We start from the raw sequence: 17,024 nt of genomic DNA on the forward strand, positions 1-17,024 counted from the left end.
GAGTGCAAAGCTTGGAAACAAACGTACAGGAGGCTTCCGCAAGCGCTCCTTATGAGAGAGTCTTTCTCTGAGTGTGGAGTCAATGAGGATGGCAAATGTGATCAACTTCTCCAGCTCAGTGAGTATATCTCAGGCTGCTATCTCATCCTTGAGGGTATCCAAGAGACCATGAGAAAAAGCAGCCACAAGGGCCTCATTGTTCCATGCAATCTCTGCTGCCAGAGTACAGAATTCAATGGCGTACAGTTCTCGTACTCTGTTCGATGGACGTGAGGCACTTGGTAGCAGAAGCGGAGCATGTGGGAACATCAAATACCCTTTTAAACAAAGCCACAAATTCAAGGTAGCTCAAGACAACAGGTTTTTGCGTCTCCCATACAGGGTTTGCCCAGGCCAAGGCTCGCTCAGAAAGCACAGACATCACGAAACCTACTTTGCTTCTGTCCGTGGGAAATGCCTGGGGCAGCATCTCAAAGTACATCTCAACCTGGTTGAGAAACCCTCTGCATTGGACTGGATCACCCCCAAATCGCTGGGGAAGCAGAGCGGAACCAGACATACCTTTTTATAGAGGTAACACTTGAGGCAGATGCCTGCACAGAGACTGGTGCAGAAACTGGGTCGGCCTGCAACATAGGTTGTACTGGGGCAGCCACAGTGGGAGATTCCAGGTGAGCCGCGCGACTCAGGCGCGTTTGTAACGCCATGGCGAACTGATCCATGCGGTGATCCAGTTCATTCAATCTGGAAAGAATATTACCAACAATGGGATTGACTGCATCTTCTGAATTCATGGCCTTCGCCTACTGTCAGAAACCATGAAATCAGACCGAGACAGAAATACAGTTAAATCACACTTGTTTAATAATAAAAGTAAAAAGAACAGACATAGTCAAAACATAGCCAAAGTTCAAAAACCGGAAAGGATAGTCAGCCAAACCAGAAGTGAGGGATCAAAGTAGTGGAACAGCAAGCAGGATCTGGAGCCAGAAGAGATGTCAGCAAAGCCAGTCTTTAACCACTTGGGATCCGCGCTATTGCCAAATGACGGCATTAGCGCGGACCTACATTTCCGGGACTACGTCTATTGATGTCGTTCCGTGTACGAGCGCCCTGCGCGCCCCCTGAGGGGCGCGCGCGGCGCGCTCTGTGATCGGCGAGTCCATGAGACTCGCCTGATCACCGATCCGTGCAAGGGGTCGATCCCGACCCCTTATCACGTGATCAGCTGTCAGCCAATGACAGCTGATCATGTGATAGAACGGAGCCGGTAATTGGCTATTATTCCTCCTCGCGCTGACAGCGCGAGGAGAAAAAAAAAAAGCCGATCACCGGCGGCCGTGATCGGGACATCAGTCCCGATCACGGCCATCAATACAAGGGACCACCTGCCACCTGCCAGTGCCCACCTGCCTCCCGCAGTGCCATCCTGAAGTAAAAGTAAAAGTAAAAGTAAGTGCCCCCCGTCAGTGCCCCCCATCAGTGCCCATAGTGCCCACAGTGCCACCCACAGTGCCACCCACAGTGCCACCCACAGTGCCCACAATCTGCCTCAAAGGTGCTGCACCCCAGTGCCGCCCATCAGTGCCCAGCAGTGCCGCCCATCAGTGCCCAGCAGTGCCGCCCATCAGTGCCCAGCAGTGCCACCTATCAGAGCCACCTATCAGTGCCCATCAGTCCCATCTATCTGTGGTACCTATCAGTGCCCGTCCGTGCCACCCATCCGTGCCACTTATCCGTGCCACCCATCCGTGCCATCTTATCTGTGCCCATCTTTGCCCATCAGTGCCGCCATATCTGTGCCCATCGGTGCCGCCTTATCTGTGCCTATTAGTGCCGCCTTAACTATGCCTATCAGTGCCCACCAGTGCAGCCTATCAGTGCCCACCAATGCAGCCTATCAGTGCCCACCAATGCAGCCCATCAGTGCCCACCAATGCAGCCTATCAGTGCCGCCTAATCAGCGCACTTCAATGAAGGAGAAAAATGACCCGTTTGCAAGATTTTATAACAAACTATTAAAACATGATTTTTTTTTTTTTTTTTGCATCTTTTTTTGTTTGTTTAGCAAAAAATAAAACTCCGAGCTGTAACTAAATACCACCAAAAGAAAGCTCTATTTGTGGGAAAAAAATGATAAAAATGTCATTTGGGTACAGTGTTGTATGCCCGCGCAATTGTCATTCAAAGTGCATCAGTGCTGAAAGCTGAAAATTGGTCTGGGACTGAGGGGGGTTTAAGTGCCCAGTAAGCAAGTGTTTTTTGTGATGTTGACCTAGCTTTGTGGACGATTATTTTATCTTTAAGTAATTTTAAGTAATTTTTAGGTTTCATGGGCACAATTAACACCAAAGGCAGGGTCCAGTCCTGCGCTCCCCAAGAATAATTGTGAGGGGTCTCAATGTGCAGGCACTGCCAACATTTAAGGCCCAATTGTTCTGCACCTGTTTGACAGGTCCATATCATGTTATTTTTTTACAGCAAGGCCAATTCTTGCTTTCATCAAGAGTACCTCTAGGGTTATGGTTAGAAGGCACCACAAGGCCCAATTTTTCCACACCCGTGTGACATAATTTTTAAGAGCAGAGTCCAATCCTGCGTTTGCCAAGGATAACTGTGAAGCGTTATGGTGTGAAGGCACCGTCAACACCCAAGGCTCAATTTGTTCACACTTGTTACTTCTATCCAAAGTCTGCGAAAGAGACACCAGACTTTATCTAAAAAAAATAATAATCTTGGCCTGTGTGCTATAATTTGGCTTCTTCACATAAGGCTTGTTCAATGTGGTGCAAAACTTTGTATTTTCATTCAAAGCCTGAGAAAGAGTAGAATTTAGCCAAAAAATCTCGTATCTTGTTCCGAGTGCACTAAAATGTGGCCTCATCATCGAGATTGGCTCCCCAAGCTGTTGTTTACAAAATAAAGGAAGTTTACAGGGAAAATCTATTTAAATGTATTTTTTTGTTCTTTATATTTGTCAATTTTTCTGCAGCAGCTTCTATACACAGTACAGATGTGACACTTTACAGGCAGACCAAGCAGACACTCCAGGCACTATATTTAAAGGAATTTTTGATTTTATTGTTTCAGTTTAAGTATCATTAAAATAACTGCTCCTTTAAAAAAAATATTTGCATTGGAACATGTTCCCCAGGGCAGACCCCGGTCCCCCATACCTTTTTTTTATGGCGAATAACTTGCATATACCATATTTATTGGCATATAACACTCACTTTTTCACCCTGAAAATTGGGGGCAAATAACATGTGCGTGTTATAGGACGATACTTACATTTTAGCTGCCTCGGATGGGACAGGGAGGGGGAGGGACGAGCGCCATCAGATTACATACAGTGAGAATCTCCTGTTTACTTGACGGCCTCTGTAATAGGAAGTCCCACTGTTCTGTCTATCATAGGATATTCTCACTGTATGTAATCTGTCGGTGCTCATCCCGCCCCCTCCTTGCCCCTCTAGGCTGCAGATGGGCATCAATCAGGTTGCACTGGTGGCAATGGTGAGGTTGCTGCATTGAAGGCAATGGTGTGGCTGCTGCATTGGTGGCAATGGTGAGGCTGCATTGATGGCAATGGTAAAGCTGCAGATGGGCATTGATCAGGCTTCATTGATGGCAATGGTGAGGCTGCATTGAGGGCACTTGTGAGGCTGCATTGATGGCAGCAGTGAGGCTGCAGATTGGCACTGACCCTTATTTTGCTTCAAAGTTCCTTATTTAAAATGTAAGTTTTTTTTTCCAGAAACTTCCCTCTTAAAATGAATGTGCGTGTTATACTTCTGTGCCTGTTATACACCGATAAATACGGTAAGCCTTAAAAGTGGGGACTTTTGATTTTTCAAGTTTAGGTTCCATAGACTTTATTGGGTTCTTGGTTCAGGTCCGAACTTTTTCCATGTTCGGGAGTTCTGGTGTTGAACCAAACTGGTGTTTGGCCCATCACTAATATACTGTATATTAATGCAATAATAGATGAAATCGCTAACAGAGATATATATATATATATATATATATATATATATATATATATATATATAAAACCACACACATCTCTCTCTACATATAAGGGTGTGTGTATATATACAGTATCTCACAAAAGTGAGTACACCCCTTACATTTTTGTAAATATTTTATTCTATCTTTTCATGTGACGACACTGAAGAAATTACACTTTGCTACAATGTAAAGCTGTGAGTGTACAGCTTGTATAACAGTGTGCATTTGCTGTCCCCTCAAAATAACTCAACACACAGAGATTAATGTCTAAACTACTGACAACAAAAGTGAGTATACTCCTAAGTGAAAATGTCCAAATTGGGCCCAATTAGCCATTTTTCCTCCTCAATGTCATGCGACGCGTTAGTGTTACAAGGTCTCGGGTGTGAATGGGGAGAAGGTGTGTTAAATTTGGTGTTATCGCTCTCACTCTCTCATACTGGTCACTGGATGTTCAACATGGCACCTCATGGCAAAGAACTCTCTGTGGATCTGGAGAAAAAAAGTTGTTGCTCTACAAAAAGATGGCCTAGGCCAGTGATGGTGAACCTTGGCACCCCAGATGTTTTAGAACTACATTTCCCATGATGCTCATGCACTCTGCAGTGTAGCTGAGCATCATGGGAAATGTAGTTCCAAAACATCTGGGGTGCCAAGGTTCACCATCACTGGCCTAGGCTATACGAAGATTGCCAAGACCCTGAAACTGAGCTGCGGCAATGGAGGCCAAGACCATATAGCGGTTTACATAGGATGGGCACAGATGCTCCATATGATAGGCACAGGCTGCATATGATAGGCATAGAGGCTGCATATGATGGGCACAGGCTGCATATGATGGGCACAGGCTACATATGATGGGCACAGGATGCATATGATGGGCACAAAGGCTGTATGATGGGCACAGACTGCATATGATGGGCACAGAGGCTACATATGATGGGCACCGCTGCATATGATGGGCACAGAGGCTACATAGGATGGGCACAGAGGCTACATAGGATGGGCACAAGCTGCATATGATTGGCACAGAGGCTGCATATGATGGGCACAGGCTGCATATGATGGGCACAGGCTGCATATGATGGGCACAGAGGCTGCATATGATGGGCACAGAGGCTACATATGATGTGCACAGAGGCTGCATATGATTGGCACAGAGGCTACATATGATGGGCACAGTGCCTGCATATGATGGGCACAGAGGCTGCATATGATGGGGACAGGCTGCATAAGATGGGCAGAGTGGCTGCATATGATTGGCACAGAGACTGCATATGATGGGCACAGGCTGCATATGATGGGCCCAGAGGCTGTATATGAATGATGGCCACAGTGGCTGTATTTTCTGGGGCCCAGTGGCTGCAATTGATGTTTTTTTTTTCAGTATTCTTCAGCTTGTTTGCCCCCCCCCCCCAAAAAAAAGCACCAGCCGCCACTGTGACATCTATTACCTTGATGTGATTGCAGTGTGCTCTGTATATATGATTTGTATATAGAAAGGAATGATCTGTATGTATCCATGTAGAATGTGGACGATGGGTGGGTGTGTAGAGTGGTGCAGGGTGTAGCGGTGGGGTGTAGGGGGCATTGCAGTGCAGCCTATAGCCGGTCACCCGGATCATGTCAGTGTAGGGCGGGTCTGAGCTGTCACTGATCAGTGTTGGAATCACACCGCCGCTCTCAGTGTCCGCCCTGAGCCGTGCCGGGAGCTGTGTGCGGCCTCCTCCTCCTCTCCTCCGCTCTCCTCTCCGCTCTCCTCTCCTCCTCCGTCCGGGACCCCCGGATCCCGGGCACTATGGGCCGCCTCTCCCCGTCCTCCCTGTGCGCCCTCATCCTCTTGGCAGCGGTGTGGAGCGGTGAGTACAATGGCCTGTGCCCTGTGTATGGGTAGGGGGGGGCGTGCTGTGCCCGGCCGGTCGGGCCATGTATGTGATGGCACATGTGTGTGTGTATTGGGGACTATTGATCAGTAATGTGTCTGTATATGACCAGTGATGGCCGATGTGCCCAGATGTTCTCCATCTCCCCTCTGAGCAGATGGCATTGTAATACTGCAGAGGGTGGATGATGGGACATCTGTCTACCATTGTCATCAATTGTCACTCTTCACCTGTCTGCACTCTGCAATGTTGTGTATATCGTATGTATCGTATGTACCTATGTATATTATGTACTTATTTATATACAGTATGTATCTATATATATATATATATATATATATAGTATGTATTGTGTGTACCTATTTATATACAGTATGTATCTGTATATATAGTATGTATTGTGTGTACCTATTTATATACAGTATGTATTCTGTGTACCTATTTATATACAGTAAGTATCTGTATATATAGTATGTATTGTGTGTACCTATTTATATACAGTATGTATCTATGTATATATAGTATGTATTGTGTGTACCTATGTAAATACACACAGCTTTGTATAGTAACCAATCAGCTTCTGGCTTCAGCTTGTTCAATTAAGCTTTGACAATAAGCCCTCGTTCACATCGGAGCAACTTGCCATGCAATTTGACATGTTTAATCGCATGACAAGTCACATCCTATTGCCGGCAATCGCACTGTTCAAATCAGTGTGACGCCGACTTTGCGGTGCTGCATCAAATTAAAAACTTCAGGCACTACTTTTGGCATTTTGGGGTGCAACTTGAATAGACATCTGTGCATGAAGCCGCGCAGATGTCTTCAAAATTTCACACAAAGTCGCACTGAGATGCAGCTTTGAAGTTGTGCAATTTCGGATGAAGTCGCATGATTTCAAAGCCGAAGTCAATGTTACATAGTTACAGTATCTCACAAAAGTGAGTACACCCCTCATATTTTTGTGAATATTTTATTATAACTTTTCATGCGACAACACTGAAGAAATGACACATCTCTACAATGTAAAGTAGTGAATGTACAGCTTGTATAACAGTGTAAATTTACTGTCCCCTCAAAATAACTCAACACACAGCCATTAAAGCGGAGGTCCACCCTAAAGTGGACCCTCCGCTCATTGGAACCCTCCCCCCCTCCGGCACCACAATTGGCACCTTTCAGGGGGGAGGGGGTGCAGGTACCTGTACAGTACAGGTATCTGCACCCACTTCTGGCGTAGATTCTGCAGAAGGTACGCCCCTTTCCGAAGGTCCCCTGCTGCCTGCTGGTAAACACACGGATCCCAGAGACAGCGGGGACCATCCTTATTGCGCAGCGCGACTCATGCATGCGCAGTAGGGAACCGGGAAATGAAGCCGAAAGGCTCCACTTCCTGATTCCCATACCCAAGATGGCGGCGGCAGCACCCGAGAGACGATCGAGAGATCGGCTTCGGGTGCCGACATCGCGGGCGCGCTGGGCGGGTAAGTGTCATTATTTTAAAAGTCAGCAGTTGCAGTATTTGTAGCTGCTGGCTTTTAAAAAAAAAAAAAAAACGGCGGACTCCCGCTTTAATGTCTAAACTGCTGGAAACAAGTAAAAATAACCAAATTGGGCCCAAAGTGTCAATATTTTTTGTGGCCACCATTATTTTCAGCACTGCCTTAACACTCTTGGGCATGGAGTTCACCAGAGCTTCATAGGCTGCCACTGGAGTCCTCTTCCACTCTTCCATGACGACATCACAGAGCTGGTGGATATTAGAGACCTTGCGCTCCTCCACCTTCCGTTTGAGGATGCCTCACAGATGCTCAATAGGGTTTAGATCATGCACATAACGACCCCAAACACACCACTGCCTTGCTAAAGAAGCTGAGGGTAAAGGTGATGGACTGGTCAAGAATGCCTCCAGACCTAAACCCTATTGAGCATCTGTGGGGCATCCTCAAACGGAAGGTGGAGGAGCGCAAGGTCTCTAATATCCACCAGCTCTGTGATGTTATCATGGAGGAGTGGAAGAGGACTCCAATGGTAACCTGTGAAGCTCTTGTGAACTCCATGCCCAAGAGGGTTAAGGCAGTGCTGGGAAATAATGGTGGCCACACAAAATATTGACACTTTTGGCCCAATTAGGACAATTTTCCTTAGGGGTGTACTCACTTTTGTTGCCAGCGGTTTAGACATTAATAACTGTGTGTGTTGAGTTATTATGAGGGGACAGCAAATTTACACTGTTATACAAGCTGTACACTCACTACTTTACATTGCAGCAAAGTGTCATTTCTTCAGTGTTGTCACATGAAAAGATATAATAAAATATTTACAAAAATGTGGGGGGGATTCACTTTTGGGAGATACTGTACATAGTAGGTGAGGTTGAAAAAAGACACCAGTCCATCCAGTTCAACCTATGATGGGTGTGTTTATGTCAACAGTAAATCGTATACCCCTGTATGTTGTGGACGTTTAGGCGCCCATCTAATAGTTTTTTGAAACTATTGACGCCCCATGTTGATGGCACCGCTTGTGGAAGAGAATTCCACATCCTTGCCACTCCGACAGTAAAGAACCCTCTGTGCAGTTTAAGGATAAATCAATTCTCTTCCAACTTTAGTGAATGGCCACGTGTCTTTTTAAATTTCCTTTTCACTAAATAGTTTTTTCCCTATGCTAGGTTCACAGTACAGTATTTGTACATTGATATCATATGCCCTCTTAAGCATCTCCTCTCCAGAGAGAATAAGTTCAATGCTTGTAGTCTTTCCCCGTTTCCTCCATTCCCTTAATACCGCGTACACACGACCGTACTTTCCGGCAGAAAAGGTCCGATGTTCTTTTTCCGACAGAATTCCGACTGACTTACAACCTAACGGACTTGCCCACACACAAGCAGACCAAAGTCCGTTGTTTGTTTTGAACGTGATGATGTACAACGGGACTACAACAGGAAGTTCAATAGCCAGTAGCCAATAGCTGCCCGTGCGTCATATTTGGTTTGTCGGACCAGCATACAGACAAATGGCTTTCCCATCGGACAGATTGGAAATATGTTCTATTTCTAGGCCCGTCTGAATTTTTGAAGAAAAAAGTTAGCTGAAGCCCACACACGATCGTAATATCCAACAGAATGATTCCATCGGACCTTTTCTGCCGGAAAGTCCGGTCGTGTGTACGCGGCATAAGTAGCTTTGTTACCCTTTTCTGGACTCTCTCCAGTTCCAGCACATCCTTCCTGAGGACTGGTGCCAAGAACTGGACAGTATACTCCAGATGCAGCCGGACCTCAATGTGAACGGGGGCTAAAAGCTGGAAGCTGATTGGTTACTATGTAGAGCTGCACCACCTTTGGTTTTAGTAAATATCCCTCACCCCTTTTTTTAATACTGTATATTGCAGTTTACCAATCCTCACATGTGGTGGCTGCATTCATTTTTTTTTCCCCTTTTATTTTCACCTAGTGATCCTGCCAGCAACGCACTTCTTGTCCTAAGGTGGCAACACTCACAGGATCAGTATTGTCACCCTAGGCTGCACCTCTGATTGAAGGCTAGGTTCACATCTGTGCAGGTACAAGATTGCATCTAAATTAACACACTCACGCAGCCGTGCAAGAATGAAAACGCAGGAGGGTGCCATGCAGTTTCTGTGCAGCCGCATATTAAAAAAGGTGCAGGGAGCTTTTCCCTACAGGAAATGCAGGCACAGGAGCCCGTGTAAAGAATAGAATGCTGTGCCCACGCAATCGATGCACACAAAGCTGCGTAGATGTGAGCCTAGCCTAAAACATGCCCCTCCCTCCTCTCATCTCTGTTACATAGAGGGGAGGTGTTTTGTAGTTCACAGAAGATGGCAGGGAAGGCTGATACCATTGTTTGATATTTTAGTTCAGGTAGGTACAAGGACACCAGGTAATTAGCCGGATCAACAGGTAGTTTTCTGTACTTCCAGAAAATAATCTTTGCCTGAAAAAGGAAATACAATACATCAAAGGTACCATTAAATGCCATATATTACAGCTTTCGTCTTGGGTTTAGATATATTTACCTCACCATTATATTTATTTTGCTTTGTGTTGAAACAAATGTTACACTTTGTATCATTACATGTACAATAAATATTTATACTTGGTAGCATTACTTGTTTAACCACTTAAAGAGGAGGACCGTTTAAAAATAAATAAATAAATAAAAGTCAGCAGCTGCAAACACTGCAGCTGCTGACTTAATAAGCCGACTTACCTGTCCAGGGCGCCCGCGATGTCGGCTGCCCGAGGCCAACCCGTTCCTCGGCTCTCGGGTCCCGGCGCCACAATCGATCTAAGGGAAACAGGCAGTGGAGCCTTGCGGCTTCACTGCCCGTTTCCTACTGCGCATGCACGAGTCGCGCAGCGCTTTGTGAGTGGGACGCGCTGTGTTCTGGGACACACAGTTCCCAGAACACAGCGCGACCCGTTACCCAGAAGACAACGCGACGAGGAGAAAAGGAAAGAAGATCTCCGCAGAGGAGGAAGAGGCAGATTAGGATTATTAGGCATTTCTGGTAAGTAAAAAAAAAAAAAAAAATTTTTAATTTTTTTTTTAAGATTTTTTTCAAATTTTTAAGGTTTTTTTTTTTTTTTTCAGGGTGGCCCTCCACTTTAAGGACCGGGCCTATTTTTTACACTTGGTTTTTCAAGTTAGAATCATTTTAAATTACTTTGAACCCCCAAACATTATATATATATATATATATATATATATATATATATATATATATATATATATATATATATATATATATATATATATATATATATATATATATATATACATATACATTTTTTTTTAATTATTTTTTTTTTCAGAAGCCCTAGAGAATAAAATGGTGGTCATTGCGCAGCAGTCTTACAAATGTGTTTTTTTTTTTTTTAGGGGAAAAAATAAAACATTTTAAATAAAAAAGAAAAAGCAAAAAGTAACGTTAGTCCATTTTTTTATATAGTGGAAGGTAATGTTACGCCGAGTAAATTGATACCCAACATGTCATGCTTCAAAATTGCGCCCACTCATGGAATGGCGACAAACTTGAAAATCTCTATATGCAAAGTTTAAAAATTTCTACAGGTTACCAGTTTTGAGTTCTTTTGCTATAATTATTGCTCTCGCTCTAGTGATCCTGGCGATACCACATGTGTGGTTTGAACACTGTTTACATATGCAGATGCGACTTATGTATATGTTCGCTTCTGGGTGCAAGCACGACAGGATGGGGCGCTTTAAAATGTATTTATTTTTTTCTTATTTATTTTACTTTTTATTTTTACACCGTCCCTTTTAAAGAAAATTTTTTGGATCACTTTTATTCCTATTACAAGGAATTCAAATATCCCTTGTAATAGAAAAAAAAGCATGACAGGACCTCTTTAATGTGAGATCTGGGGTCAAAAAGACCTCAGATCTCCCAATTACACTTAAATACAATAAATAAAAAAAAAAAAAGAAAGAAAATTGTCTTTTTTTTTTTCCAATTTTTTTCCCCCTTTAAGACCATTGGGTGGAAGTGATGTTTGATGTTCCCTTCCGTCATCCAATGGTATGGAGTCAAATGGGGGCCACCATTCCCTCACTCGACTTCCAGCCTCTGAGAGGAAAAGACCAGATTGTCTCCGCCAGCTCTGGTAAGCGACGAAGATGACCGGGATACGACGGGAGGGGGGTGGGCACCTCTCCCGCCGCTGTAATAAAAGTGATCTCGCGAAAAATCCACCGCAAAGATCACTTATCTGAAAGCGGGCCGCCCACAGTTTTTAAAAATATCGGGGTTATCTGCTGCCATAACAACGGTATTCAGTGTCAAATTAGTGACCTATAACGATGGCGGGCAGTCTGGAAGTGGTTAATAACAATTCTATTGCTTTTGTTGGTATTGTACGGCCTCACACACACTGGACGTTTTTACAGCTGCTGTTTCTGGCTTAAGGAAATTTTCTGTAGTCAGTAAACTCCCCAGCATGTAATCCCATGTGTCCATGCACACATAGGCTGTTATCAGTGTTTTTTGGCAGGGGCATTTTCTGGCTGAGAAAAAAAAATAAAAAATCTTGGGTTTGAAGGGAATTTTTTCAGCTGTAAAAAAAAAAAAACATGGCTATTTTGGTGTTTTGACCCATAAGCTTCTTTGGGAGTATAGTTTTGCTAAAAAAAAAGCTGCTGCAAAACTCATTCTACAGCTTTTTACAGCTAACGCTACTGGTATTTTTATAACGTTCAGTGTGCATGAGGCCTAAGGGTCTGTTCACATCAGACAGGGCCGTCTTTAAGGCAGAGCAAAAGGGGCAGCTGCCCTGGGCCCTGTCATTGTTGTGGGGCCCAAAGTAGCTGCCTCATACTTGCCAACTATCCCAGTTTAAATTTCCTTGTCCCTTGAAGTTTTAGACCTGTTGTTGTGTACAGATGACTCACCTGCAGACCCTGTGTTTACATGTAAATAGCTGGCATTCATATGTAAATAGCAGCGGCATTACTAAGCAAATAGCTGCATTGATATGTAAATAAAGGTGGCATTCATATGTATATCATGCTTCCCTGCAGTGAGAAGATGATGTGCTGTAACCTCTAGCAATCAGTGAGCAGTATTACTGTACAGTAATCTCTAGCAACTAATTAACAAGCAGAAATAATTTGCTGTAACCTCTAGCAACTAATCAGTGAGTCGTAATGTGTGCTGTAACTTCTAGCAACCAGTCAGTAAGCAGTAATGATATGCTGTAACCTCTGGCAACCAATCACATTTGCTGCCTGATCTGATACAGTAAACTGATTTTAAGTCCAGCTTCTATTTATTGTATGTCTCAGAGCAGGTGGAGAGTGAAATAGCATGGGAGGGGGGCCCCCACATTTTTTTTTGCCCGGGGTCCAATCAATATTAAAGACAGGCCCTGACATCAGAGCAACTCAGAATCGCGGGCAGAATTATAGGATTCAACCCATATTTCCGGACCTTTCTAAAAACGCACCCTAATGCATGTTTGGGTGGCATTCCTTGTCATTGACTTCCCAAACATGTCCTATCGTTTGTAGAGAATTCCGATCGGACAAAGTGCCTCACATGCTCAGATCAAATTCCTAGACCAAAGCTATTGGCTACTAGCCTGAACGTAGTCCCATCGTAACGAAATGTCAACATGTTCTGAACGATTGGATTGTCCGACCGTGTGTATGCAACACAAGTTTCGAATGTCTGACCGTGTGTACAAAGGCTTAAAGTGCATCTGTAGCCATTTGTTTATTATTGTGTCTTTGTAGTCAAGATTCACACTTTGTATTTGTCCTGGTGACCACTGTCCTCTGGACAGAACGTGAGAGGAAATCCAAAATCTTACAGTTTGTTAAACAAGAAGTGAGGAGAATTTCCAATGGGGACATCTGCTCTGGTGACAAAAGTCTATATCTCATCACACATTACCATCTGATTGTACAATCTCTTTTAGGAGAATGTGTGGTCAGCTTTAGATCTACCAACAAGTATGTAGTGCAGGGGCCCACCAGACCAGATTGCGAATATTTGGATAGTATAGTTAGGCACTCATATTGTATAATTAAATCTAAAGTTGATTGTCAGTCAGATTTTAACATGTATGGTGATTACCCCTCACTTTTGAGAAATTTCCTCTCACTCCCCATTTTGTCTTAGAAAGCTCCAAGGGGTGGAGCGAAATACGTTGGGCATGGCCTGGCTGGAGTCTGGGCTGAGGCTGCCATTCATCTCACTTCATGCACATTTGGCTGCTTCATGATATGCAGTGTATAGATCTTTTTCTTTGACATTGGTGACATGTATGGTGATTACAAGCATTTTTGCACATGTGGCAAGTTTTAGGAGTTTGTTTTCTTGCACTGGGCAATGGGAAGAGAGCAATTCTATGGTAGGAGAGGAGTTCCTCAGGCATGAAGTAGAACTTAATGCCTATTTACACATACTCTCATTGAAGGCTGTGGCACCTAAATACACAAAAAAAAAGCTTATGCACAAAAAAGCATATAGTATACAGCCATGGAGCCCAATCTGCCGCCCTTTGGCACTTTTTGTGTGACCCCCAAGGGCTCTGCAGACCCTTATCTGTGTTTCCCTATTGCCCTGTTATAGCAATAATTTTTTTGCAGTCTCATGTAATATGTCACCAATCTATGACTGTCTCCTGATACATGTCCCCAGTCTCCAGCAAATCCTATAGCACACTCAGTCTGTGACATTCTCCTGCAGCACATCCGTAGTCTCTGACCATTTCTTGTATCAGGTCTGCAGTTTCTGACGTCTCTTGTATCAGATCTGCAGTTACTGACCTTCTCTTGTATCAGGGCCGCAGTCTCTGACCATCTCTTGTATAGGGTCCGCAGTCTCTGACCATCTCTTGTATCCGGTCCGCAGTATCTGACCATCTCTTGTATTGGGTCCGCAGTCTCTGACCATCTCTTGTATCGGGTCCGCAGTCTCTGACCATCTCTTGTATCGGGTCCGCAGTCTCTGACCATCTCTTGTATTGGGTCTGCAGTCTCTGACTATCTCTTGGATCAGGTCCGCAGTCTCTGACTATCTCTTGGATCAGGTCCGCAGTCTCTGACCATCTCTTGGATCAGGTCCGCAGTCTCTGACCATCTCTTGGATCAGGTCCGCAGTCTCTGACCATCTCTTGGATCGGGTCCGCAGTCTCTGACCATCTCTTGGATCGGGTCCGCAGTCTCTGACCATCTCTTGGATCGGGTCCGCAGTCTCTGACCATCTCTTGGATCAGGTCCGCAGTCTCTGAGCATCTCTTGGATCAGGTCCGCAGTCTCTGAGCATCTCTTGGATCAGGTCCGCAGTCTCTGAGCATCTCTTGGATCAGGTCCGCAGTCTCTGACCATCTCTTGGATCAGGTCCGCAGTCTCTGACCATCTCTTGGATCAGGTCCGCAGTCTCTGACCATCTCTTGGATCAGGTCCGCAGTCTCTGACCATCTCTTGGATCAGGTCCGCAGTCTCTGACCATCTCTTGGATCAGGTCCGCAGTCTCTGACCATCTCTTGGATCAGGTCCGCAGTCTCTGACCATCTCTTGGATCAGGTCCGCAGTCTCTGACCATCTCTTGTATTATGCCATTAATCTTTGACTGTATCCTGTTGCGTGTCTTCTGTCTCCGACACCGAATATTCACTGAATTCGACCCTTTGGTGATGACGGGGGCCACACTAGTAAGTTGACCATCACTGGTAATGAGAGTACGGTGACTGAGCATACAAGTGTGAACAGGGACAGTTATAAAGAACAGGATTCTGCATGTGGAATGCAGTCAGGCGTAGGGAAACAAGAAGCACAAATGCTTAGTGTCAGGTTTTTTTTGGATTGCTGTCTGTTTTCCTGTTGAGGAAATTTCCTATCTTGCTAATATATTTCCAGGACAGACAGTGGTAGGACGTCCCTCCAGTAGGGACAAGCATCTTATGCAGGGGCTAAAACCTTCCTTCTCTATTCAACACATAAGCTTTATTTGTAGTTCCACTTTAAACTGCTGATCTTGGGCCAGTACCGAGTGTCATAATTGTACAAAGTGCTCATAAAATCAATCAGAACTGCTGTCTTTACTGATCTGAATACAATATCAATTCTGTTGCTAGCGATGGATAACTTTACTGTGAATGTACTGCAGGCATTACATGTTGTGCAGTGGTTTGACCTACCGTATTGCATCCCATTCATTAAATGGACATCTTCTCATCTATTAAACTTCATGTATTCCTACAGTTTTACCACATTAAAAAAAACCTGTTCTGAGAGAATGGCATCTCATTTGGGATGAGTAATATTTGAGTTGCTATCTGTGACCTGCTGGTGGGGATTTTAACACACTTTCTGTCACAAGTATTGAAGGAAGCAGTAGTTACTTGGACAGGAAGGTTGCAGTTTTGCCTAGAAAACAAGACACACCAAACTGATTGCGGTCAAGAAAGCAGCCTGGAAAATGCGGGAGATACGAGTCTGAAAATGTGGGAGACGCCCGACCCCCTGTGACCCTCCAGACACCCGACTCGCTGATGCCCTCCAGACACCCAGCCCTCCTGACACCCAACCCTCCTGATACCCCAGCACTATGCCCTCCTGACACTTCAGCCCTTCTAATACCCCAGCACCATGCTCAGCTGTCCTGATCCCACTGTATGGGTACTCCTAACCTTCCAATACTGTGCTCTCCTGACCTTACTGCACTGTGCCCCCCTGACCTCCTTATACCTTTCCCTCCTGACCACAGTACTTCCTACTACTGACTTCTGTACACTGTCCTACATACTACTGACCTCTGTACACTGCCCTACCTACTACTGACCTCTTTACACTGCCCTACATACTACTGGCTTCTGTACACTGCCCTACATACTACTGACTTCAGTACACTGCCCTACATACTACTGACTTCTGTACACTGCCCTACATACTACTGACTTCTGTACACTGCCCTACATACTACTGACTTCTGTACACTGCCCTACATACTACTGACTTCTGTACACTGCCCTACATACTACTGACTTCTGTACACTACCCTACATACTACTGACTTCTGTACACTACCCTACATACTACTGACTTCTGTACACTGCCCTACATACTACTGACTTCTGTACACTGCCCTACATACTACTGACTTCTGTACACTGCCCTACATACTACTGACTTCTGTACACTGCCCTACATACTACTGACCTCTGTGCATTGCCCTACATACTACTGACCTCTGTACACTGCCCTACCTACTACTGACCTCTTTACACTGCCCTACATATTACTGACTTCTGTACACTGCCCTACATATTACTGACTTCTGTACACTGAACTACATACTACTGACCTCTGTACACTGCCCTACATACTACTGACCTCTGTACACTGCCCTACATACTACTGACCTCTGTACACTGCCCTACATACTACTGACCTCTGTACACTGCCCTACATACTACTGACCTCTGTACACTGCCCTACATACTACTGACCTCTGTACACTGCCCTACATACTACTGACCTCTGTACACTGCCCTACATACTACTGACCTCTGTGCACTGCCCTACATACTACTGACCTCTGTGCACTGCCCTACATACTACTGACCTCTGTACA

General features: G+C 44.8%; 1 protein-coding gene across 4 annotated transcripts in view; it reads left to right on the plus strand.

Moving 5' to 3' along the window:
- Positions 1–5,470: 5,470 nt before the first annotated feature.
- Positions 5,471–17,024, plus strand: part of CD99L2 (CD99 molecule like 2) — a 150,395-nt gene continuing 138,841 nt past the window's right edge. The window contains exon 1 of one of the 4 annotated variants that reach the window (XM_077485907.1): positions 5,471–5,870. In XM_077485907.1, coding sequence (XP_077342033.1) covers positions 5,810–5,870 — 61 coding nt within the window. In that variant the 5' untranslated portion in view covers positions 5,471–5,809. The remainder of the gene's footprint in view (positions 5,871–17,024) is intronic. The other 3 variants (XM_077485983.1, XM_077485753.1, XM_077485826.1) reach the window with 3 other exon arrangements.

This window comes from Lithobates pipiens, unplaced genomic scaffold (genome assembly GCF_037356315.1).
Source record: "Lithobates pipiens isolate NorthernLeopardFrog02 unplaced genomic scaffold, aLitPip1_a1.2 Scaffold_1, whole genome shotgun sequence".
NCBI classification, from domain to species: domain Eukaryota; kingdom Metazoa; phylum Chordata; class Amphibia; order Anura; family Ranidae; genus Lithobates; species Lithobates pipiens.